The sequence below is a fragment of the Haemorhous mexicanus genome, chromosome 2 (assembly GCF_027477595.1).
Source record: "Haemorhous mexicanus isolate bHaeMex1 chromosome 2, bHaeMex1.pri, whole genome shotgun sequence".
NCBI lineage: Eukaryota > Metazoa > Chordata > Aves > Passeriformes > Fringillidae > Haemorhous > Haemorhous mexicanus.
Window position 1 is genome coordinate 5263184 of NC_082342.1, and position 26016 is coordinate 5289199.

Genomic DNA, 26016 nt, shown 5'->3' on the forward strand with positions numbered 1-26016 from the left:
ACACTTTAACCCTTTAGCCACAAAACCATCATCCAGCACCACATCCAGACACCTCTTGGACACTGCCAGGGGTGGTGACTCCACCACCTCCCTGAGAAATCTATTCCAATGCCTGACCATCCTAACAGTGAAAAACCCTTTCTAATACATAGTCTGAATCTCCCCTGTCCCACATCAAAGCTGTTTCCTGTAGCCATGCTAGAAGAGACTGTAGAAGAAGTAGTTGTAGAGATCAATGAGGTCCCCCCTGAGCCTCTCCTTCTCTAGAGAATGTCCTTCAGTATTTGGGGACAATGCTCTCCCCACAACCCCAGCATGGCCCAGATCAGCTCCCTGGTGACCCCAAGCCCTCCCAAACCAGGGCTGATCTTTGCTATGTCTAGCAGTGCTGCTTTACATAGTGTCCTGAGGCACCTTGTGATCCCACTGCCTTGCTGTATCCTTTGTTTTTATTTTTGGTAGTGGTTAGACAGCTGAAGGAGTCTGGTCAGTGGGTGAGGAACGGATAGGAGCACAACACAGGAGCAAGAAACAGGACTGAGCATGGCTGGAATTGCACTTTGTAGAAGCTGAGCATTTTTACCAGCTGAAAATCACCTCCACACCAGGTCTCCAGTGTCCTTGTTCACCCCAGAAAGTACCAACATCTCTCACATGGAGGGAAAACAGAAATTTCCCCCTTGGTGCCTATGGGAGAAAGTGGCGGTAGTTTTTTGAGCTGCAGCCCTGGGGGATTTCAGGGCAATCACAAATGTAGTGCTGGGTCAGAGCAGAGTCCCTGGGGAATTTGGGGGCAAGTCAGAGTGGAGGGGGCCCTGGGGGACTTCAGGTAGCTGAGAGCACAGGTCTGCATGGGAACATCAGCCCGATGGCCTTGATGCTTCATCATGCCATGTTCATTCCTAGATCTACTCCTCCTCTGCACCCTGCTGCAAATGCAGAGTTTGGGAAGCATCTAGCAGAAGAAATAGTAACAGAAAAGGAAGTGGGAAAAAAAAGCTGCCGATGTTCCAACACTGCCAGCAGTGCCTGATGACCTTTTCTGCTTCTCTGGTTCATTTTGTTTTCTCTAGAACAGCTCTGAATTTACCCAGGTTGGTGCAGTGCTCAAAAGCAAAGCGGGGTTTTTCGCTCCTAAGGTTTGGGCCTGTGAGAGGAAAAACCCCTCGTGTTTTTGTCCTGTGGAATGGCTGCCTGTGAGGAATGGCTTCTGCTCCAGCCTCAAGGACAGAGGAGTGGAGAGGAAGGTCACAGGGCTCCTCAAACAGAGAAGGAAGATGGGACAACAACTCTACATTGGCAAAAAATTGCCTGTGGCACTAAGATATTTGGTTCTCATAATTACTTCCCACTTCCTGAATTCTCAAAGTCTCAGCTTCCTAAAAAAATGAAAACATGATGTGCAGGGCAGTTAAGTGACATCCAGGAGATGTCAGAGGAAAGTGTTGAGGGCTCCTCCCAGACAGATGGAGGATAATGGACCATCAGCAGGAGCCTGCAAACCTAAGGTGGGCAGAGCAGCAGTCTTCAAGCTCAGAGGGATGCACTGATCCCAAAGGGATCTCAGTGTGTGAGTCCCATGGGATGTCCACAAGTGGTGAGGAGAGCATTTTCCATCAGGGAGCACCTCCATCTCCAAGATGTTGCAGGGAAGCATTGCCCTGGCTCAGACTGTGGTGTGGGGAGCTGGGCACGATTCTCCCCCTTTGCAAAGATGGCCTTCTGATGCTGAGCACTGCAAAGAGTTAGACTCACCATGTTGCACCATTCTGGGGGGTTTGTTGTGTCTTTTATTAATGAAAATTTAGGCTTCTGTGCACCAGTGGCCAGGATATGCCTTCTGGAAAACACCATGTTGGAGCAGCTTGCTGACCTGCCCCTGCCATGTGTTGCACACTGTGGTTAGCCCTCATTTAGACTTAGAATTTTCCGTCACATTCATCTGGAAAAAAAGGGTAATTCTTTCTGACTAAAAAAATGTGCCTTTCTAGATGAGCTAAGGGTTGAGGGCTCCAAAGGGTAGCACTGCAGCACTGGAGCTACAAACTGGTTGAGACCCTGTAGGACATTTCCTCAGAACTACAAGAGGCCTTCAGGCCAGGAGTTAGGAAAAAAGTTGAACATTAAAAATGCATGGTGTGCTTAAACACATCAGTGTTCCTGTTCTAGATCCTACAGCTGTCCCCAAAATGGGACTGCAATGGCACATCTGGAATTCTCCTTTTCCCCCTCCCCTATTCATCTTCTATTTGCTTCCCCAGAATCTTTTTGGGCCCTAAAAAATATGTTCATTTTGGATCAGTGCCAAACTCTTACCAGTCTCTCATTCTTTTAATAGCATTTTTTTCTCCGTAACAGCAGCAAGCTTTTTTTTTTTTTTTCCTTTTTGTTTTTGAGTGGGGACTATTTCTGAGCTTACCCCAGTTCTCAGTCCCCAAGTACGTGCCTGTCAGTGGCCAGTAAATGACAATGCTTTGCAGCAGGGGCATTCCAAGCAGGGGCAGCAAGTGCCACGTGAGGTCTGGATCTCTGCAGTGAGCCTGGGCAGAGTCCTGGTGGGGCAGCAGTGCCTGACCCTCCCTGCCTGGCTGTGCAAGGGAAGCATTCACCCTTGCAGGATGCCCTTGCAGGATGCCCTTGCAGGACCAGAGGTGCCTCCAGGCAACTAGGTTACAGGGAATACTGGACTTTGGTTTCCTGCTGAGAAAACAGAGTTATTGCAGAAATATCAGCCTCGTTCTTTGCAGGTTTGTCTTCTTCCAAGAGTGGGCCCGACTCACTCTCCAGGGCAAAAGGGAAATGGTGGAAAATCAGTGTGTTCTCCTCTTTGTGGCACCTACTGCTCTTCTTGTGATGCTTTCAAAAACTGTCTTCAACACAGATTTTAAAACAAAAATGTAAAAAATACGAAAGAGTCTCACTGTTTCAAATAACTATAATTCTGCAGGGCAGAAGATAAGCAGGGTAATTGCCTTACCACAGAGAGAGGCACTGCAATGCCAGCTTGGGGCAACCAGGAAGGTCAGGGACACAGGGAACATCTCCTGGAGTGTGATCACCTTTCCCTTGTCCACATCTGTAAAATGGAACTGCAAACTCATCTTTACTGCCCTCCATCAGGTTCATAACTGACATGTTGGTAGAGTGTGGGCAGGGACCTCCCTAGTACACTCCAAATCCTGCTTTTGGGCCTGGGAACATCAGTGAAGCAATCCCAGGGAGCTCTCCTGGAGGTGATATCTGGTTCCAGTGGTGGATCTGAAGCTCCAGGGCTGACAGGCTGGTTACTCCTTGCTGTGAATCAGGTGACATTTTCATTTTGGATTGTGCGCTGGCACTGTGTTCCCCGCTTGCATGGTGGCAGTGTCTGAGGGTCTGTGTTGTTGTCCCTTCACATGCTTTCTTTGCAGGAGCTGCTGGCCTTGAGTCCCTGTCCTTTCAGAGAATATCAGGGTGGAGGAGGAGCCCATCAGAGTGGGTCATGCCTGCAAGCCCATTAGAAGTGGGTCAATCCTGCCTTTCAGCCACTCTCAGCTCACCCTACAGCACCAGCAGGCTAAACTTGGAGGTCCTTGGCACTTGCCAATGAAAATAAACCCTGATGGAATGTGGTGCTTAGCGATGGGAGGGGTGAAGATTTCATCATGCTGTAGGTTTTGAAACAGTGATGCTCCTCCTGCGTTGTGCAAGCACTGATGTTTGAAGTGTTAGATGTGCTTTCTGGTTGGAGAGCAGGTTTCTCCTTTCTGTGGGAAAAGAGACAGTCTGGGGAACATGATTGCAGCCCACAGTGTAGAAAAGATGCCAGGTGCAAGGAAGAACAGCTGCAGGAGAAGGAGCTCAGTCTTCTGGGAGAGAAAACCCTCCAATCCCAGACAAAGCTCTGCTGAGGCTCCTGGTTTTGCAAGGATAGAAGTAGTGTAAAAATAAGGATGAGAAAGGAGCAAGGTTGATAAGTAAGGGCTTCTCTTTCTTCTGCCAGCAATTTGCAAGTGTGTTCAAGGTGTCTGAGGAAATCATGGGTTGTGTACAGGCATAAGAGCTAAGCTTGAGGGAGGGAGAGTTGGAGGCAGTAGTTGAAATTTAGGAAAGCAAGTGAGTGGGAATGATACTCAGAAATTCTTCTTAGCTTATTGGGGAGAGCTTATAGTACCAGGACCTGGCAGGCTGAAGGATGACTTTCCTTGAATGACTTAAACTGAGAGTAGGTGAAATTGTAGGTATGATAGGTTAGGAAAAGCCCTGTGGTGGCTTTGAGTTACTTGACTGGGTGGTTATATTCCACCACAGGGATTTCTTTGATGTTGGGTTGTGACCAGGACCTTCTTTCTTGTCTTTCTCTTGTGGCTATTTCTTCACCAGCTTCCTCTGTAATACTGCTGTTCTTGGGAATGACTCCTGCTTTTGAACATGTACCAGAAGAACAAAAGAGCATGAGAATTCATGAGAAAGGGCTTAGGAACACCAAAAAGCTCAACATTTGAAAAGTTACTTCTGCATTTGTTTCTTCATGAATTGAATTTCAGAGAATTGGGAAGTACTGATTTGTGACGGAAGAGGAACATGTGAGCTACATCACTGAATGCTCTATTTTACCCACTGGTCTGACAAGGCTTAAAAATATCTGCCTATGTTTCCATTCTCTATTTACATGCTTTGTGTGATGCAATTCAGTGGTCACAGTGTTTTGATGCATGCAAAAATCTTCCTGTAAGGATTGCTCCTTCTTCCAGGAGGACTTTTCCATGCATCAAAACAATGTCATCACTGAATTGCATCACATTGACAGTGGCCTCTGCTCTTCCAGCTTAAACCTCACCCTGTGCACATACCCAAACTTGCAGGGCAATGAAGGCTTTAGAGGGGTCACCAAAAACACTGGTGCTGTGGTCAGTCCCCTGGTCTGTTCCCAGGATGAACCTGGTCCAGCAGAAAGGACAGGCAAGCTCCTGACAGCAATCACTAAGCAAAGTAAGCTGCTAACTGTGAAACCTCTTGCTCTTAAAACTGAGACAGCACTTGAGGTCTAGGAGGACGTGGCCACTGATCTGCCAGGTATGTGGCTGCACAAAGCTGCCAGACAGTGTAAGAAAATCTGGTTTGGTGGAAAAAAAACTAAGCATATTTGATGTGGTGTCAGACCTCGTGTTGTTGAAAGTTAAGAAAATAACTCCGAGACAGAGAGAAGCACAGGAATAAGGATGCTGCCCTTCTTGTAGGTTTAGGTTTGCTGTGATCTGTACCTCTCCAATGACAGTGGCTCTGCACTGCCTCTGAGCAATCCCTTCTGCTTGGAGCAGAGAAGAAAATCACACCTGTGCTTTCATCCTGTATCAAAGACCCCATCCCTGTACTCTCCCCCAGCCCCACAGCAGCAGGAGCACAGGACAGCTCTTTGTTTGACATGTCTGTGACAAGAGCATGAGCCCAGGGCTCGGGCTTTGTGTCAGGACAGACAGTTGCTGGGTGTGGGAAATGTGTTGGTCTGTCAGCGCTGCCGCCGCTCTGGAGTAGCTGGGGAGCTGTAAGAAGCAGAGGAGTGTGAGATCTTTGTGCACGCTGTTCATGCTGTTCAGTCACCTGCTTGCACTGGGACCAGTGCTTGGAAAGTGAAATGTTGCTTATCCTGTCCTCAGTCCCCAGAGCCTTCTCATTTTCTTCCGCTGAGTATCCCTGACATGCCAGCCGCTTTGATGTAACCTGCTCATGCGTGGCTTGAGCTGTTTTGGCTGTGATAGTGAAACCTGCGAGGCCACGCTTGGACTGACATTACTGTGTCCAGCCATAAACAAGGCTGGGTGTGAGGAACCCCTCTGAGCCTTGGGCTGTGGCCAGGAGGAAGCAAACCAGAAGAACTGCAGGAGGAAGCAAACCAGAAGAACTGCAGGAGGAAGCAAACCAGAAGACCGGCTTGCACTCCTTGCTGAAAAGGGTGTGGGTGGTGGTAAAGGGAAATGAGGGGCAACATAATTGCCCCGTTCAGGAACTGGCCTGTGAAAACACAGTCAAGTGGTGAGTCTTTCTACCAGTAGCAAAGGTCATTGCTATCATTAAGAAACTAAGGCTGGAGAGCTGTGTAAGCTGGGATCCCCAAGCAACAAACTAGCTTGACCTCAGTAAATGGGAAATGAGATCAAGTGCAAAATGAGTTTACCAAGGCTATCTCAGGCCTGGCTATCTTAGTAGGTTTATTTTGATAAGATAATTGACTATGTAGACAGTGGACTTCAGCAAGGCAGCACTTAGAGTGCTACAGGCAAAGCCATTAAGCTGGAGAACCGGGGGATTAATGTGAGCATTGTAAGGATTTACCTAAAGAAAGGATGTCAGGAGGTTGTGCCTCAAGGGAAGCGAGCTGGGTAGAAAGGGGTTATTAATGATGCTCCTCAAAGGGGTGATCCTGTTTACCCAGCAGGAAAACAAGCTGTAATCAGATTTGGTCAGATTTGAAGGGCTAAGTCACTGTAAAGATTTCTCAGGCTACAGGAAGAGAAGAACTGATGGCATCGAGGTCAGGAATAGGGAAAATGGGGTAAAAAGCAGCAGCACAAAGTGCAAGCTTTATTATGCAGACAGTGACTATCAGATGTTTTGCTCCCAGCTTGTCCTCTGCCATTTGAAAAATACAGAGTAAGAGGTGTTTGGCTAAGTTCTCACCATAGTGTAGCCGAGAAAAAGAGGAAGGTGAGCACATCTGCTGAAGAAGCCAAACACAGCACCTGTGCTGTGGCATTGCTTTGTCTCTCCTGGTAGATTTTCATGGGCACATTTAGAACTCAGGCCTCCCCTCTGTCTTTGCCCTAAGTGGAAGACAAGATACTTTGATGGAGGAGCTGTATTGTCCAGACAGCCTTACCTGAGCCTTTCAGATAGTGGATGTGGCCTCTGAAGAAAGGCAAGCCAAAAGCACCCATGTTCCAGCAGCCCGAGGATTTCCATCCAAAAAATTGTGATACCCATTTAAAAGGGGAAGCCCCACAGGTTGCACTTACAGAAATTACTCTCTTTATGTTCAAATGGAAAAGAAACAAACCAAAGCTGGACATCACATTTGGGTTTGAGGTTCTGAATGTTTTCAGGTTTGGTTCTTGTTTTAGGTTTTGGGGGCTTTTGCTTTTGTTTGTTTTCTCCTGAACTCCCCCTCCTACCTCCAAATGTCAAGCTGGCAGGTTTCTGGAATTGAGTCCTTCTGAGCTTTGCTTCCTGAAAGCCCTGAATTTGCACTTCCCATGTTGCTGTCTGATCTGTGTGTACACCACAGTGAGCTATGTCTGCTGATGCATCAGCAAGGGCAGATACAGAGCTGTCTCTAAGAAAGCAAATCTGCCAAGAAATGTTGTGTTTGGCAAGAAAACTGCTCCAACAAGAAGACTGGCCAGTCTATGGGTTGCCAGCACAACCTTGCTGCAGATGGAAGTTTTGGAGGTTTTCTATACTGATCCCTCTCCTGAGCAGGATTTGCATTTCAGGCAAAATGAAACCAGCTAATGTTTCCTAACAGACATATGGGCATCATTTTTCAAAGGGTGGGTGTCCTAGGTTACAATATAAAGACGTATTCTATTCCCATCCTCAAGAACTGTTGAAACCAGGAGGGGCATTGTTTTCCTTGTCTCCTGTTGATGGGCCCATCAATGCCTTGACTCAGAGATAACTCCCTCCAGGAGCCACTTCTGTGTAATGGACCCACTGCATGGCTCATGGAACAATACCAGCCCATTGTGAGATGCTCTGCCCAGGGGGGAGGAGCTCAGCATCCCCACCTGGATATAATCTGGGCTTTGGGACAGAACAAGCTGCCCTTACCCACTGGTTTCCAGAGGACAAGAACTACCAGATCTTTTCTGTGGGATCACCACTTTGAATAGACCATTTCATCTGGATTGCCACCACCACCCTAACTAGCAGGGCATTAGGTTGTATTCTGATTCTGTCAGTGGTTTTTCTTTTGTATGCATGTATTTTGGGGTATTTTTCCCCTTTTCCTAATAAATTGTATTTCTGACTTGGAGTCTCTCACTGGTTTTGCTTTCAAACCAGAACAAATGGAAAAATCAAGGGCGCTGACAATGCTCTTCTGACCATTGAATTTCTTCTTCCAAGACAGAAACAAGCCAGAGCCCAATAAGGATATTACAATCACAGCCTCAGCAAAAGGAAAAACACCCTTTATTTTCTCACTATTAGTGGTAGAAATACATGTTTCTTTTCTTCTTTTTTTGGTGGATTTTTTAATAGATCTGTCTCAACCATATCTGATTTTAAAAAAAGAAAAAAAAAAAAGAAAAAAAATTCATCCCAGCAGGTTAAATTTTTAAAATTAAGCCTAACCACAGCCAAAGCAGACAACAACAATGTCTAGCAGCGTTGATTAGAGGTAATGCTTTCAGCTCTGCTTTTAACAGAGCATATAATTCTGCTTTTTGGGCATGATTTCCATTGAAAACAGTGTTGCATTTTTATATATAAATCTGTGTCAGAATGGCATTCACACTTACAAATATGGTGCTTGTCCATATGGACAAATTGCAGGTAGGATGCTGGGCTGAGAGATAGCATCATGCTCATTGGTTCTAATTAATTCCTTGATTACATGCTCTTGTGGGCACCAGAGGTGATTTATTTTGCTTCACTCTTAAAGGCAGAAGAGGTTTGAACACAATGATTTGGGTGAAAATATATATAACATTTGGAGCTGATTTAATGCTCATTTTTTGTCAACAGTCCCTTCTCTCTTTCTCAGTCCCCCACGTCCTGCTGCTGATGCTGGTTTCAGTAAATCAATGCAACTTACAAAGACGGCCAAGAGAAGAAAGTTGGCTTAATTTTTTTTTCTTTGGAGGGTTAGAGTGTTGAACCAAATTCCAAGGGGACACTGAGGGATAAATGTTCAGGGGTGAGATTTGTCCCTGCCTCTGATCAACCATATGGAAGTAAATCTTGGGATTTTTGTAAGCCTGCATCTTAGGAATCAAGCATCATGGGAATCAACTGTGGATTTCTGAAATCAAAAACAACTTTCTGATGAGCAAAACGCACTTACAGTTTGTCAGTCCTTAATCATATCGACAGATTCCTAAGCTGGCAGGAGAAATGCCCAGCACACCTCACGGAGAAGGCAGATCCAAAATGCTGCTTCTCTAACATGGTACTTCACATCTTGATAAATTCGTTTTGCAGGTGCATTTTCATATCCACATGTCATCATCTTGGCGCACAGACTTAAATATTTTACTCGCTTATGTTTGCACTGTGTCAGTTTCTCCTTGTCACTGTGGTTCCATGACTAGGACAGTGTGAATTTCCATGGATCTCTGCAAAACCCCTAGGACCAAGGCCCAGATTTTGCCTCTGTGTGACATGCTTTGAAGCCAACTCAGAACCTTTCACTTTTTTCCCCAGTGAATGCAAGGGTAACACAGGGAAATACAGTCCTGGATAGGAAACAGCCCAAAAATCACCTTCCCCTTGCTACAGTCACTTGTGCCAAATAGCAAAATGCCTGATTAGGCAGGCTTTCCAGGGATCTGGCTGTCCTCAGCTGCACCCTGGCACTGCTGGCTCCCGGAGCAGGGAGCGCAGGTGCCCTGCCTGCAGGGAGAGGCAGGGCTCCAGCAGCCCTCCGAGCTGGGGGAGCAGGGCAGGGAGTGTGCTCTGGATGTGCACCCCATGCAATGCTTGCTCCTGGTTGCAGTTACATTTTTTTGTGAAAGAAAAGAAAAGAAAGAAAAGAAAAGAAAAGAAAAGAAAAGAAAAGAAAAGAAAAGAAAAGAAAAGAAAAGAAAAGAGAAGAAAAGAGAAGAAAAGAGAAGAAAAGAGAAGAAAAGAGAAGAAAAGAGAAGAAAAGAAAAGAAAAGAAAAGAAAAGAAAAGAAAAGAAAAGAAAAGAAAAGAAAAGAAAAGAAAAGAAAAGAAAAGAAAAGAAAAGAAAAGAAAAGAAAAGAAAAGAAAAGAAAAGAAAAGAAAAGAAAAGAAAAGAAAAGAAAAGGAAAAGAAAAGAAAAGAAAAGAGTAGTTCAGGATAAGCCCATCCCAGCCACAGAGCTGCCAGCCTAAACTGCTTGTGAAAGCAGGATGAATGCTCACAGCCCCTTATGAGCCAGCAAAGCCTGCAATGCACCCAGCATAAGGAGTAATTTAAGTCACAGCACATCCAGACACAAAGTTTGAGCTGCCCATGTGCTGAAATAGTTGGTGGGAATATTAAAACCAATAAAAATCAGCCTGCATCTTCTTCCCAGCCTGGTGCTGCCGAAGACAGTGACTCCCTGGCACAACCATTGCAGGCAGACCATCCTGCTTTTGTGAGGGAAACCAGTGTGTTTACAGCTCTGTCATCACTCACAGGGGTGGAAACCACAGGAGATTGCATCCTCCTTCATGAGCACCTCTGCTACAAGGGAAGAGCTTGCAGAAGCTGCCCTGGAGGAAGGGTGTGGATGAGGGCAGCTGTGAGTGCCAGCCTGCATGCACAGACATGTCACTCTTTCCTGCATGGACTGTGAGCACGGGGCTTGCACAAGCAGGGGTGCCTCACTACAGCAAAGGACAGCAATCCAGTGGCTTCCTTACAGTACTTTGATGTGAGGTAGTTGAGGAAGATTAATCCCTGATTATTAAGGAATTTCATCAAGAAGCCCCGGTGCTTTGTGCAGTAGAAATCAAATATCCAACCACGCAGTAATCAGGTGTAATCAAAGTTAAGCTTGTCAAACAATGTTGGTGCATTTCGCATTTGCATTGCTGGGATTAATTTCCCACATTTTCCCCCTCTCTGTTTCTGAGTTCAGAAGATTTTTTTTAAACTTTATTGGTCACTCCTGATTTACCGTGGCACACCAGACATACTACCTGTGATTTCAAATGTACCACATCACCAAAGCACACTATCTGTTCATTTTCTCTTTCCTTCTTTCCTCCTTTCCTCCTTTCCTCCTTTCCTCCTTTCCTCCTTTCTTCCTTTCCTTCTTTCCTCCTTTCCTCCTTTCCTCCTTTCCTCCCTTCCTTCTTTCCCTGCCTCCTCCCTTCCTTTTTTTTTTTCAGTCTGTAAACACGATGATGCTTGTGCTGCAATCTGTGCTAAGACAAAAACTTTACTTCTTCAAATCTTGCCAGTTTTAGAGTCTGAAGGCTGGGGACAGCTAGGGGGAAAAACAAGAAGTCTCTGAAGCTGTAGGAATTTTGTTATTGTTATATTCCTTTGTAAAATGAAAGGGATTTTCTGTAACCTGAAACCGTTGGATTTTCTTCTTACTTCACAAAGTTATTTTATTTTGTTATTGAGATTGCATGGGAGACCATCAGTCTTTGTGTGAAAGGCCTAACTTCTCAGGATGCTGGGACCACTTTGCTGAGGTTGCTTTCTGCCCTTCTCTTACAGGAAAAGGAAAAAAAATGTTGTCATATAATTCCACTGAGAAACAGATGAGTATTACCAGCTGAATTCAGTTCATTCTCCACATACCCTGTATTCCATGTGCTGGTGTGGGAGCCATCAAATGCTGACAGGACAAGAGGAAATGGCCTCAAGTGGTGCCAAGGGAGGTTTAGATTCAATATCAGAAAAAAATTCTTCACCAAAAGTGTTTTCCAGCCCTGGAATAGGCTGCCCAGGGTATGAGTCTCCATCCCTGGAGGTATTTAAAAGACATGTAGACATGGTTTAGTGTGGACTAAACCAAGCAGTGCTGGGTTAACAGTTAGACTAATTGATCTTAAAGTTCTTTCCAACCTAATTCTATGATTTTATGTAAAAAGTATCCCTAAAAATGTTATTCTGCTTTGCAATGGGATCATTTGTCTGACAAAGATGTTTTTAGGGCATTTGCACAACCATATTTTGATGATGTACATCTCTGGAAACATATCTTGGGTACTTCCCATTCAACCTGGACATTCTGGTATTAAAAGCAGGCAGATGTGCTTTTAGTTCAGATTAACACAGATTGGAATGGCTGTTCACCTTGAAAACAGTGAAAGGTACCCCAGGCCTGTAGGAGGGAATGAGGTTATGAATCCTCAGTGGAGAGTAGGTGCTGGGTTTTGGTTTAGTGTTTACCCAGTTCTGACCTGAGACTTCTCTGAGATGTTAGTGGAGAAAGAAAGGGAGGTCGGGGTTTATTTGTATGTTCTTGACAATCAATAAGTGTTTAAAGTAATGATGTTCAACTGCCCTGGAAGTGCACTTCTGCAGGGGTGGAAAAAGTTGGTGATGTCAGTGGGTCTACTGGAGAATGCTAGCAGCAATATATTTGAAAATACTTCCCTTTGAGTGCAAAGGATTTCTACCACAAGTGCTGATTACTGAAATTAATTTCCCCTACACAGCACACATGCTGCAAAATTTCACATGTCTTTTCTGCTTTTTCCCTGATGGTTTTCTGTGAAGGCAATGGAACAATGTAGTTGTGTGATGCTTTCACATCTTCCTCTTTTCTGCAGTAAATGTTTTTAGCAGAATTTAGCTATCCTTTCTTATTAAATCTTAGCTTTTCTTCTGCAATACTTCTACCTATTTAAAGCTGTTTCTGGAGCACATAGAGGTGAAATGCTGAAGGCCTCATCAGGTGCACAAGAAACCTTATTTCTATGGGGATTTTGCTGTGAATTGGTGGGCTTATATTATTCTCTGCAGTGCTCAAAAAAGCGCTGCCTTCTCATCTGTGACTTCAGTATGTATGAGTCCTTCTACTTTGTTACCATCCTAAAGATGCATAACACCTCTTCCCTTGAACTGATGGATTTAATGAATCAAGGATATGATATGTGCTTAGGGAAGCTTTAAGTGATGGGAAAATTACAACTTCTGCCTCTGATCAAAGCAGAGCAAAGCACTTGACTGCTCCTCTCTCTGTGTTTCTTCAGTCTCCTTGCAATCAGGGAGATCTCTGGAGGAGAAGGTACCAAGAACTGTAATACCTAGGAAAAGAGAAGGAGCCCTGAGTGAGAATAACACCCTGGAGTTCGCTGTCTATCTAAAATTTAGGCAGCCTTAGCTGGTCCAGGCTCTTCTGTGTGTAATAAGGGGTTGTGGTACTTCCTTACTACAGCCTGGCAGCTGATGAGCTCAGTTGCTTTCCCTGGAACTGCTCATCCAAAAGCAGGATTAAGTCCTGAGGAAGCAATGCAGACACAAACGTAACAGGCTGGAGTTTCCTTCTAGTTGTAATGTGCTAATGGCAGAAATCTGTATTAAAAAAAGGCTTGAATTTAAAAGGAAAATGAGGTGATGAACTGCACAGCTGTAGCAGGGTTGGCAGTAACTCTGTAATGATAAGGATTCATGATTAAACTAGCAGGAGAAAGTTTATTCCATCTGACTCACAGAGAGGCAGCCCCTGCCTGGGAGCTGGAGCTGTGGCTTGGGGAAGCTCTGTATGGCTGGCTCTATTAATGATACTTTCTTCTTCTCTGAGCACCATGGAAACACTTCTACATAAACACATGGTGCTACTGTCATCTGTGTTTGCAAACCATGCTGGTGGAAAAATGCATGGACGGAGTACAAATGTACAGGAATTAGATCATAGCCCAAAACACAAACCCTGTGATGGAGAAAGTGCAGTCTGACTCAATAACAGACTCCTCTCAGCCATTTCATGTACAACGATTTTCTCTCTAGAGAAATGTTATAACCTGTACTTGATTTCTCTACAGAGTACCGTCGTTTTAATTATGTCAAAATAAAAGTCTGATTTGTAATTCAACCCAGTCCATCTAATCTATCTAATTCAAGGAACCTGTACTGAAGAAAAACTGGAGCAATGTAGTGGCAAATCATTTCTGATAAAAAGGATGCATTTCATTTAAATCAAAATAATTTAAACCAGCAAACCAGAAGTCTGCATTTAAATAAATTATTTTACTCTTGATTTGTATTTGCACTTTTTTTTTCCTCCTTCAAGCATACCCGGTTTTCATTGGAGTGCAACCTTCTTGCTGTGATTATTACAGCTAAATAAAACCCCTTACACTCTAACTGCTTGCACCATACCAGGGCTTATTTATTTTGCAGGAGGGTGTGCAGTATCTGTACAAATCTATATCACTTAGCATGCATTTATTCCCTCGGGCTCTTATTTGCTAAGTGGTTTGTTTTTCTGCCTGGGATTTGCTCTGGACTGGCTTGGGTTGGTGATGGCTCTGCCCTTCCAGGCTTCAAAGCAGGGATTGTCCATGCCTCTCCCCTTGGGGCCTTGGGTGAGCAGTGGGTACCTTCTGGGGAAGGCAGGACACAATCCTGGGAAGGCAAGTGCTCCCTCCACTTCCACAGGGCGGTGGATGCTCTCTGGTGACACCATGACCATCCACATCTGGCCCTGCTCCACATCCTACTCCCTCTCCAGGTTCTCAGCCATGACATCCATCACATGCAGCCTGAGCAATCCTTCTTAAATTTTCTTGGGAAAATTCATTCCTTGATGGATTACATCCTGCTGGGCCTGAAATGGTGGTGCAGGCATTGTGTTTAATTTCCAACATAATTTTATACAACTATTCCCAAAGCAACATCGGGGTTTCACTCTGCTGCATTTTAACCTCCAAAGCCTCCAGCACTTCCTGACACTTACACTGACAGGCAGGGTCCTTCTGCCTGACCCCCTCCTGGCTGGAGGAACACCCAGAGCATCCCCAGGGATGAAGGCAGCCCCGTGCCCGTGGGAGTGAGGAGGGCGGCGGGCGCCGCATCCTGGCACACGCCCCGTGAGGAAGCCGTGGGCGGTGTGAGGTGACTTATGAAGCTGAGCAGCCTCCCAGCGCCACGACTTCCCCCTGCACCCTGCCAGGGAGTGTTTCAGCAGCCTGTGACAGCAGCCAGGCCCCCATGGCCTGGCACTGAACCCCCTGCACCCTCCCTGCTCAGGGCTGGCCTCGGTGCTGCTCCACCAGGGAAACGCCAGGTACCAGGGGAGCGAAGCGGGGCACTCTGGGCTTGTGCTCGGGGTTTTTGGTGGTGGCAGCAGGCAGGAAGGAGAGGGACACAGAGGAGGGTGCTGTGACTGCTGAGGCTCTGTTCCTCTAACCTTATTCCCCTCTCCTCCCAGCCCAGGAGCTGCAGGAAGATGATGTGCCTGCGCGCCTCCCCACCGGCGCTGGCGTTGAGGACGTGCCTGAGGCTCGGGCTCTTCGTGCTGCTCTGCCTTGGGATAGGTAAGCAGGAGGCGGGATGGGAGTGTGGGAAGGGGCTGGGAACCAGCAGCAGCACTCATGTGATGGTCAACAGGGGATAGTGGCCCTCAGGACACTCCTGGTGCCTTCTGCCAGGGCTGAGCCCAGGGTTTGGGGCAGTTGGCACTTCACTGAGGAGCCCTCAGCTCTCAGCTTCCCAGGCCCATTGCCCCAGGCTGCTGGCTCCCTGACAGGCATGATGATCTCTCATTCCAGCCAGGGTGAGAGACATGAGGGTGGTTTTGGTCATCTGATGTCTGTGGGGAGCACATGGCACAGCCCCTTGGGCTTCGGTTTCAGTGGGTGCGTGGTTTCCACAGCTTTTTGGGTGGTTCAAAGTGGGTGCGTGGTGGAAAAGATTGGCGAAGGTGGCAGCTCAGGGTGCTCTGCACCTCCTGGGCAGCTCAGCACAGAGCAGAGTTCTTTCTCCAACAGCACAAATCCCCATTGAAGTCCTGCCTGGGCTGTCCCCTGTCCTTTTCTGAGGACTTGCCATAAAGCTCACACAGGTCGTTCCTTGCCTCAAAAGGCTTGGGATGAGTCTTCTCAGGTGTGGGAAATGTTAACCTGGAAACCACACAAAATTCACTTCTGAGTTGGAGTTCGTTGTGGATGCAAAATAAGTTGTGCTTATTGCCATTTTAGTGTTTCGTTCCAGCTAAGGATACTCCAGAGCAAACCTGGGATGAACCGGGGCTTTTGTTAAAAACCAAGTGATGCAAAATTAGGAGCTTTTCATGCTCCTGTTGTGAAACTGGGAGGTATTTGATGCCAGGCTTCATTTTGAGTTTCAGTCTCAGAATTTTAAGATAAAACTTGGAGAAATTGGCTGGGAGTGAATTGCAGAGCTCACTTGTAAAGAAAGCAATGACCTCAAATGTCGCTCTTGGATCTGCTCTTCTGTCTTCCCCTCACTCCTTCCCCTACCTCTGTGCTTGCAAAGCATCTGTCAAGCACAAATATATTTTGCTTGTATTTGCATCAGGCAGGCAACTTATCATGAGCAGAACTGTTTCTCTCACAGCACTTTAAGAGCTTGTGGTATGTTAATAATGTAATTACAATAATATGGTAATTTGCCAGTCATGTAATTTCTCTGAAAATTATTCTGGTTACTTGGCTAAAGGATGTATAGTTGGGTGTACAGTTTGATGCATGCTAATATCCACTACTAGACATAGGAGTTTGGTAAGAGAGCTAAGTGTTCCTCTAGTTGTACTTTTGGGGCACAATTTTTAGATGCTTCTCAAGCAACAAGTCAGTGGAAGTCCTGGTGCCTCGGGAGCAGGTGCTTGGCAGACTGATAACAGCAGGACAGCTGATGCACTTTTTTCCTCTCTGTCTGCACTCACACACACTCTGAACCCTTTCTCTCTGAAGATCAGCATTCCTGCATCAGTGCTCCTGGAAAATACGTGGTGCAGTACCCACAGAGGACTGGGTTTTAAAAGCTTTACTGGTGCTTGTGGGTGATGCCTTCTCAAGGCTGCCCACAGGGACCACAAGGACCGAGTTCTGACCTTGTTGTGGCAAAATAGCGGAGCCCTGGGTGACTGCCATCAGCCTGGCAGTGACTTTCCACGCAGTACTGAGTGAGTCACCACATTTACAGGACATTTTACAGGACATTACACATTTTACAGGACTGACCCCACATGGGACTGCTCATGACCACATCAAGGCACAGCCAGGGCTGGCTCCCAGAGCCCGTGTCCTTGGTTTGGCCCAGGTGTCCTGATGCTGGCACACCTCCCTGGTGTGGCAAGAGGTCAGGTAGCATTCTAGGATGGAAACAGGTGCCCTCTGTAAAGCCCATGTGAGTGAAATAGTAACAGAGGGGATGCCAGGCTGAATTTTCATGTCATAGCAGTGGAAGGCATTAATGGGGGGCTTGATTGAAAGGGATTTGGAGGTTGTCTTTCATTGGAAAGGTTGAAGGTTGATTTGAAGTTGTCTTTCATAGAAATTTCATGTATGTGCAAGCTACGTAGATCCATTTATTTTCCTTTGAATTGAATTTTGCTACTCTGATATTCACCTGAGGTCCCCCACTGAAATGCCAGTGTAATTTAGAGCTGCTTCTGGGATGTCATCTGCTGCTGGAGACACTAATGTCCATGAACAACATCTCCTTGTCTCAGCATAAAATGCCAAAACAACCTTGGTTACAGCACAAGCTTTTTTATTTATGATCTGGTGTCCCCATGGGCTTGGTTTTGTCCTGCCATTGCACCTTCACACCTACCTACAAATTGTAGGATGTTCTCAGTCCCAGTTTGTTATCCTAGAAAAATATAGCTTGAAGTTGCTCAGTATGACCTTTCCCTGCCCTGTGTAGCAAACAAAGCATAGGCACTGACTTCAGGGACCCAGCAAACCCAACTTTATGTCCATGGAGTATTTTTAAACTTCCCTGGAGTCTTTTCTTCCAGCTGGGGACCACTTAGCTCTGGGTTTCTTCCGAGGAGTGAAATTTTTTGAGGAGTTTTGAAGAAAATTCCCTACAGCTTTTCTAAGCTACTGGAAAGTTGGGAAGGCAGGGGGAATATCCACTTCTGTCAGTGAGCAGTGGCTCACAAGTAACCCATTCTGGGAATCCCCTTCCCTTGTGTTACTCCCAGCAAAGAGCTGGGAGTGGAGCTGGGTTTCAGAAAGGGACGGTGAGGGCTGAGAAAGATTCTCTGTTTTGTGGCCACCCCTAGATATTGAAGTGTGTAGCAATGAGCTGTAGGTGCTTGGTGTCTGATTTCCGTGCCAGCTCTGGTGTGGGCTGTGCTGGGGCAGATTTCACGGTGGAGATGGCAGAAATTTTTCTTTACCTACCGGATTTGCCCACTTGATCAGTGGATGCAAATTGAGTTTCTGACTTATTCCTCTTCATGCCTTCAGCTGTTGTTTTAATTTCTTTTTTCGGATGAGTTTCTGTCTCCTGTTCCGGACATGTGGGACAAAAAGTCTTTCAAAACCAAGGGCAGTGGGTCTAAGGAACTCCTTTTTCTGTTCGCCTGTCCAGAGTGAAACCTGCTGTATGAGCTTGTCTGGAGAAACAGAAACCCAGCTAAAGCCTACTGCTCTTTGCTTCTAGAGACTGTTTTACTTCTTCTGTTGAGCGCTTCTTAGATTAAAGAATTCCTTAGGAAAAAAAAAAAACACAGAAAATTAAACTTAGACAAGCTACATTTTTACACACAAAATAGAGTTAAAAGCCTAAATGCCCAGTTTGTAAGGCTATGGGTCAAATGTTCCTTTCACCCACATAATTTCCTTTTTCCAGTTAGATCGGAATGAACCCAGATAGCTGCAGTGACCTCATGTTGCTCTGACTTCAACAGCTTTTTTTGCACTTCTTGGATCACTGAGACATTTCCTTGTTGCCGTGTGCATGTTGGACATTCCTGCATTTAAACATGCAAAGTTTGGAGTGGACACTTTTGTTAATTGTGGTAGATTAGCAGCAGAAGGTGCCACCCTTACGCCCTCTCACCTTTCCTGCTCATCGCTGCCTTGATTCTGAGTTCCAAGTGTGGTTTAATGGGGGTAATGATTCTGATAGAAATGACTGATGTTTCCCTCTGCCTCTCTTGTGGTGAGTTATTTTTCTTCAGAACCAGTTTGCTTTTACACTTGTGCTGTGCACCCTGGAGGGGCATGGATGCAGCTGGGAGTCACAGCTGAGGGGTACAAACAGGTCATTGCCACCAAGAGATGCAATCCTGCTCCTCTCTGGCTGTGTGATCCTCCTCTTCTTTGCACATGTGTGATCCCTGGATTATCTGCTTCACCTTCTAGCTTAGCAGAAAGTTTCCTTTTTTTTTTTAGACTGGAATATTAAACCAGACTCTGGAGAGCCCTGCAAGGGGGAACATGTGGGATTGGAAGGGAAAGGGGACCCAGATCCCCTCTGCTTGCATGGGGAAGGCATGAGGTCATTATGAGTTTGTTGTCTGGCTGCATCCCAAGGTCATGCCAGGCTGGGGGAGAATTTCCACATTCAGAGAAATTCTCACAGAATTATAGAGTTTGTGTTGGAAAGGATCTTAAAGCTTAATTTGTTTTAACCTCCCTGCCACGGACACTTCCACTAGAGCAGGTAGCTCAGAGTCCTACCCACACTGGCCCTGAACACCTGCAGGGCTGGGGCATCCACAACTTCCCTGGGCAACCTGAGCCAGCACCTCACCCCCCTCACAATTAATAATTTCTTCCTAATATCTGATCTAAACCTTCCCTCCTTCAGCTTGAGGCCATTCTCCCTTGTCCTGTTGCTACATGCCCTTGTGAAAAGTCCTTCTCCAGCCTTCTTTAAGGTTCCTTTTAAGCACTGGAAGGCTGCTCTAAGGTCTCCCTGGAACCTTCTCTTCTCCAGGCTGAAGGCTTCTCCTTCCTTTTAAGCATGTGTTTCCCAGCATAAATGTTGTGCACACGTGGATGTGGTGTCTTCCACAGGGAGGCAAGGCAGGTGTGCTGGATGCAGCGAAGGCTGTTCACTTGGCAGAAGGAGGTCAGTTTTGTTTTAAAACAGATTGACTTTATGTTTAATTGTAGCTGTTCTGTCCCCTTTGGAGGGGCGCCGCCATTGGGAGTCTCAGGAGTTCATTTGAGAATATGTAAATCTTTCCCAGCTCGGAAATGCCACAGGCTTTGCTTCTGCTTTTTCACTGTTATGCTTTTAAAATATCATTGGTCCCAGGGGACTCCCTGACTGAAAAGAAAGTGCTGACTGATGGCTAATGGTGGCATTTCTACCTACCCTGAGCTAAAAGGACATCCACCTTTTGGCGAGCCCCCATTCCTATCGATCCCATTAAAAGTTGCTAGAAAAGGCAATTGAAGGAAGTCTCTCTGCACACCGCTGCTCTCGCCTTAGCAGGCACCCTCTGGTGTCCTCCTGAGTGCCCTGCAGACAGGGATTTGATCCCTGTGGAAGTGCTTCAGAGAGAGCAGAGCTCGCTGTCAGACACTGGCTCCTAAAAGGAGAGAGCCCTTCCCTGCCCTGCCCTACCCTCAGTGCTCCAGCAGCACCTGCCCAAGGCTCTCCTTCCTCTCCCTCTGCAGCTTCTGGAGCTCCCAGACCCCTCTGGGCTGCTCTGCTCTGGTTTCCTGAGGGTCCCAATGGTTAATGACCTCTCTCCATGCCGAGCTCTTACCTAGGGCTGTGTAATCTCTCTGACTGCTGGGCCAGCCACAGAGCATCCATGAGTCAGTGCCTGAGCACAGACCAGTTTTTCTAACAAGATAATGGCTGGCAGGCCTGCAGCATTGGTAGCTGCACTGGTTAGTGTTGCTATGGCTGTGGGCAAGTACTTCAGCAGAAAAAAAAAAAATATTAAAATTTGTAATTTTTTGACTTTGAAGTGGGCTTCTGTGAGAGGTATCATACTTGATATTCCTAGTTACTGGCTACTTTCACCTTCTATCAGTTTCAAGAGAGGGCTGGCTGCTTGGGGAGCATGTGAGGCAGAGATTTAGTAAGCACTGAAGAAAACTACAGCCTTAAGCAGTGGGGAGGACCTCAATTTCAGAAACTGCTGTGAGGACAGTAGCATGCATGGCAGTGGTACTGCAGGAATTAGGAAATTATCTGGGAATATCTTCAGCTGGGAGATAAATATAGAGGAAGTACAAAGTGATCCTGTCAGCAAGAGACAGAGACTGCAGGGGAAAAATTAACAAATTTATTTTTGTCTGTCTTTGTGGCAAATCTCCCCTACCAGCCCATCTTACACAAATGCCACATCTAGTTTCTGCTCCCAAACTGGGAAATCAAAAGAGTGCTGAGCAAGATGTAGGAATTTGATCTCTAAAGGAACTAAAATATGCAAATTTTCTGAGGACATCCAGATTTAGGGGCCCTCCCTGCCCTTTTTTATTCTAGCAGGGTCACAAGGGCTGGGAAAGGAGAAAGGGAGAAGGTTCAGAAAGTCTCTTTCTTTGCTCATTTCTCCAAGTCAAAGACGTCCTTCTGTCCCCACGGCCGTGTGTCCCTGCTGGTTTGCAGGGGACAAAGCGAGCTCTCCAACCTCTCCTCCCACTCTGCAGCTGGGGGAAGGGTCTAAGACATGATCTAGTCCCCATCTCTGAGTTATTCCGGTTCCATATCCAGCTCCTTGCTTGGGTCTGACCTCCTGCCTGGTGCCAAGCTGAGAGCATTGCCAGTGATTTGTGCAGAGTTGCGGTTTTACTCATGTAACAAACACAGCAGACTGGACATACCCGGGCAGCTGGCTTGTCCCAGGCTGACTCAGAAAGCTGGAGATTTGTATCTCCACAAGTACTGAAACCTGAGCTGGAGCAAGAGGTGTCAGCTGGAGCCCCTCTGCCAAAGTATTTCAGATTCCCTTTTGTCTTCTCAGATGCTGATGCAGATCACCCTCTGGTTTTCTGAGCCACCTCATGGCTTCAAGGATTTCTTCACTAAAGGTGAAGATGTGCAGACACACACAAAATAAAACATCACTACAATGGTATGAAGGCTGCTGATGGAGTGGGACACCAAAACACGCTGGATGTGTTATAATAATTGCCAAATCAACAGTATGGAGCTGGGCAAACCAGGGTTACTCTTTTGTTTAGAAGGAATGTGGCAGCATAAAGATGGGAAGTGCATAAAACCATGTATGGGATACCCCGAGGTTACAGCACAGAAGAAAGCAACTGTGAACTTTTAGAAAAACCTGTTCAGAGCATTTCCCTACCTCAGAGCTGCCATGGCATCATCGTGCACTGGGATTAATCCTGCCACTTAACTGCTGCAGGCACACTTGAGTAGTGTGTGGCTACAGGGAACCGAGGGGAATCACTGTAAACAAAGTCCATCTCTGGTTTTCTTTGGGACCCCTTCTTTTCTGCTCCCCTCTCTAACCACGTTTGGGATGAGTAAGGGAACTTGATGTGAGCAAAGCATCTGGATTTGCAGCTGCTTTCCTTCACCAAAGCAGCCCGTGGTTTGTGGTGAGAGGTTGGGCTTGGGGCTGTGCAGGGGAAAGGGCCTCTCCTCCTTTTCCTGTTTGCCAGACCTCTCTTTGCATGCCTGAACTTGCTGGAGTCTGTGCAGAAGGAGCCTCAGAGGCTTGTCAGGCACTCGTGCTTGGGTTAATCTGCAGTCACAGACTCCGTAGGGCCTTAGAGCACCCACTTTTCTCTGTTTCATCCCATCTTTCTTAGTGCATGGGGTCTTTTCAGTGGAACACAGAGGAAGGCAGTGGTTTTATGCCCTTCTGAACCAGTGTCTCCACCAAGAGGTCATCTGGGCATCTAGCAGGGTCTTTCTGTCATCAGTGTGTTCACAGGAGTCACTGATTTAAACAAAAAGCATTTCATGTGTAGCACAGGATATTTGCTGGCTTTTGGCTCCATGGAAAGCCTGGGGAGGATCTCATTCCTCACTGGTAAAATCACCCGGGATAAAGACAAGATCAAGGGGGAGTGTCTCATCTTTTAAGGATTCAGCTTTTCAAAATATCTCAATTTTTTGACTCAGTGTCTGTTTTGCTTGGAAATCCCTGTAAAATACTGCATCGCCCTCAAAGGATAAATCATGCAAGTTTGGGGTGAATGTACTATTCACAGAAAATGAGGGGTCTGAGCTGCAGAATTACCTGCAGAGTGGCAATCCCAGGTGCATGGTCCTAGGCAAAGTCAGTGATGCCATTAATTTACAAGTAGAGTTACCAGCTGCTATTGCAAAAATAAATAGGGAACCGGAAGGAAAAAAAGCAAAGCAAGGCTCAGAAGGGCAGAGAAATCGGGAATGCAGGGGAAAATGAATGGCTTTGGAGCTTCTGTTCACCAGGACTTATCTGGAGGTTTCCAACAGTTTGAGGCTGCTTCTCCAGGGCATTGCTAGGTCTTTAGCTGCCTTTTGCTGTCAAATCTCTCTGCAAGACTTCTGTGCCAGAGGAAATCTGCTCTCATGTGCTGCATGTGTGGTCAGGATAACAAAGCTCTCTGTGGCTGGGGAATTTCTGAGTCAAGGCTTGGGCAAAGAGTGCAGGAAATAGGGATACAGGCTCAACAGCTCCCCTGACTCTGGAGCAGACAAGAAGGAACAATTCTCCTCTACACTCCTTTCTGTTCCAGTTAGCCCTGCTGTATAGGGCATCTGCAGCACGGGCATACTTTGAATGAAGCAAGCTTTTCTGCCCAGGGAAGAGAAAGTCAGCCCTCCCATCAGTTCAGCATTGCCACGGGCTTCCAATGATGGAGTGCTATGTGTGCACAGCAAGAGAGTGGGTGGGCTTCAAAGGGGTGGGAAGAGGAGGGATCTTTTTCTAGAAGAGTCATTAAAAATGATTTCCATGGTGAAAACCTTCCCCACAGCCTGTCTGCAGAGAGCATTCAGCACAGAAACGGCACAGAACTGGATTTTCATTTTTGCTTTGCAGTTCACCTCTAAAGTGAAAGGGGACTTTTGCAGGGCTGAATGACTCTTCATGGACTTAGGTTCCTTCAGGCTTGCAGCACTCAGGTTGCAGTTTCAAGGGTGCAGAGCCTTTTAAGGGTAGTCCTGACATCAGCAGGAGTTTCCAGCCCCTGCACATGTACTCCCGAGAAGGTTTTTGTTCTCCTTTTGGTTGCAAAGGGGACTCTGAGGGGCAAGGTAGGGAGAACCTCATGCAACTCATGATGTGATGTCACCCTGACATTTACTCTACACCTACTCTTCCCCTATTGCTGCAAAAGGAAATAGAAAATGATCTTTATCAGTCCCAAACTTTGACTGGATGTTTGACTGGTTGCTCTTTCGAGTCTCTCCAATAATAGTAAGAGCTGCACTGTGAGAACAAGTGAAGATGTGGTCAAAGATAAAAACACATGTACACACAAACACACACAGAGGTGCAGGAGAAGTAACTTCAACAATCACAGCCTGAGGTGGGCTGCTTTTAAGGTGAACAGAAGGAAATTCTTTCTCACACAGCATGTAATCAAACTGCACAAGTCATTGCCAGAGGATGTTGTGAATGCCAAAAATATATGTGCATTCCTGAAAGGGCATTGCTGAAAAGGCATTCCTGAAAGGGCAAGAACTCTTCCTGCAGGGTCGGTCTAGTAGTAGCAATTTAAATGCTGATGTCAATAAATCCTGAATTTCAGGCTGCAAAAGTTGGCAAGACAAGGCAGATTTTCTCCTGTGTGGAAGAATTAGTTTTTCTCTCATTTTGTTACCAGTTGATGGCTGACAGAGGTCAGTCTACTGAGCAGCTCCTGGCCTGCCCCAGCTTGGTTGATCAGGATCTGCAATGCATTAGAAGGGGAAGTACAGGAAGTGGGAGAAATAATGAAACTTTCCCTTTGGAAGACCAGTAGAAGGAAACCAGTTAAACAAGAAGTTGCTAATTTAATTACATATTCTATTTAAACTAATATTAAAACACTCCATAGTGTCATCAGAACCTGCACAGTATTTTTGGTGTGTTTCCTACAGATTTAATGTCAAGTATGCAAGTGGGACAGGGGTGGGTGTGCAGCTGGGGAGGGCAGTGAAATTTATTTCACAGAATCACAGAATCATTTAGGTTGGAAAAGACCTTTAAGATCTTTGAGCCCAACTTTTAACTCAGCCCTGCCAAGTCCATCAACAAACCATGTCCCTAAGTGCCACATCCACAGGTCTGTTAAGTGTTCTGTCCCAGGCTTTGTGTCTGGGCTTTACTCCAGCTGTGCTTGGGCACTGGCTGAGCATCCACTTGTTTCCCTCCAGCACGGGCAGCTGTAGGAATGTGAGCAAGTAGCCGGGCTGTGCCACAGGGGTCTTGCTGTGACAGTGGCCCCAGGGTCTGTGAGTCACCCCAGGGTCTGTGAGTCACTGCTAAGCAAATGAGGCCTGGCAGGCAACAGCTGGTGGCTGCCTTGGACCCCGGCTGAATGCGAATGCCGCAGCATCCTGGTCCAGCCCGAGTGCTGCACTCTGCCTCTGGACAGCAGGGCTGCAGTCAGGCTGGGACTCAGGAGTGAGCCAGCATCAGCCAGCCTTTGCTGGGGCAGTGGCAGTTGTGAGGCTCAGCTTTGTGCATTGCTCAGCTCACACTTCAGGCTTTGCACGTGGGCCCTCCCCTACACCGATGGGTGATGCTGCGCTGCTCCCATCAGTGACACGCAGCCTGTTAGGACTTTCCAGCTTCATCTCCCAGATGTGTTTACTGAGACGTGTTCTGCAGGGAAAGAGGAGGGAATCTGAATCTTTTCTGTCCTGAAGACAGCTATTTCCTTGTTTTTCTGCTCTCAGTCAGTGGAGTGTAACAGATTGATATCCCACTTCCACCACTGGAGATGAGTGCTAGGGCAGCGAGGCCAAGGCAAGCAGGACAGAGAGCAACCTGATCTTCTGGACTAACAAAGCCAGGTGCACATCATCCCCAGGCTTGCACTAACTCAGGGGCAGCACAGGGCTGTGTGTCCATGCTGGGTCACCTTTCAGCTGCAGCGGGAACTCCTTGCAGGGCTGCTCCCTCGGATGTGGAAAGAGGAAGGAGTAGGAAAGCAAGGCGGATCATGAGAGTGGGGTGCTTAGTAGGGGAATTATTGCTCACATACTCAAAGTTGTACCTAATTTCACCCTGCAAGGGTCTCATCTTATTGTTGCCAGCACACGGCTGTGCTCCAGGTATAGCACCAGCACAGTTACTGGCCAGGAGTTGGGGAACATCTGTGCTGGTTTCAAGTCATCCCATGAGCTTTCACAAGGATAAATTTGTTCTAGCTAGATTAGGCAAAATTGTTCATTTGCTAACGCTGGAAGGCTGATGATGGTATGGCTGCAACCTTTGTGTATCATTGCAGGGTTGATTCTGTTTTTTGGGATTGTGAATGTTTTGGGTTTTTTTTTCCTTTACAAAAAAATAACTACC

At 46.5% G+C, this 26016-nt stretch overlaps 1 protein-coding gene across 3 annotated transcripts in view; it reads left to right on the top strand.

Moving 5' to 3' along the window:
* Positions 1–14741: 14741 nt before the first annotated feature.
* Positions 14742–26016, top strand: part of LOC132341072 (T-lymphocyte activation antigen CD80-like) — a 28650-nt gene continuing 17375 nt past the window's right edge. For 2 of the 3 annotated variants that reach the window (XM_059872358.1, XM_059872349.1), the window contains exons 1-2: positions 14742–14898; positions 15043–15148. In XM_059872358.1, the coding sequence (XP_059728341.1) occupies positions 15061–15148 (88 nt within the window). In that variant the 5' untranslated portion in view covers positions 14742–14898; positions 15043–15060. The remainder of the gene's footprint in view (positions 14899–15042; positions 15149–26016) is intronic. The other variant, XM_059872367.1, reaches the window with a different exon arrangement.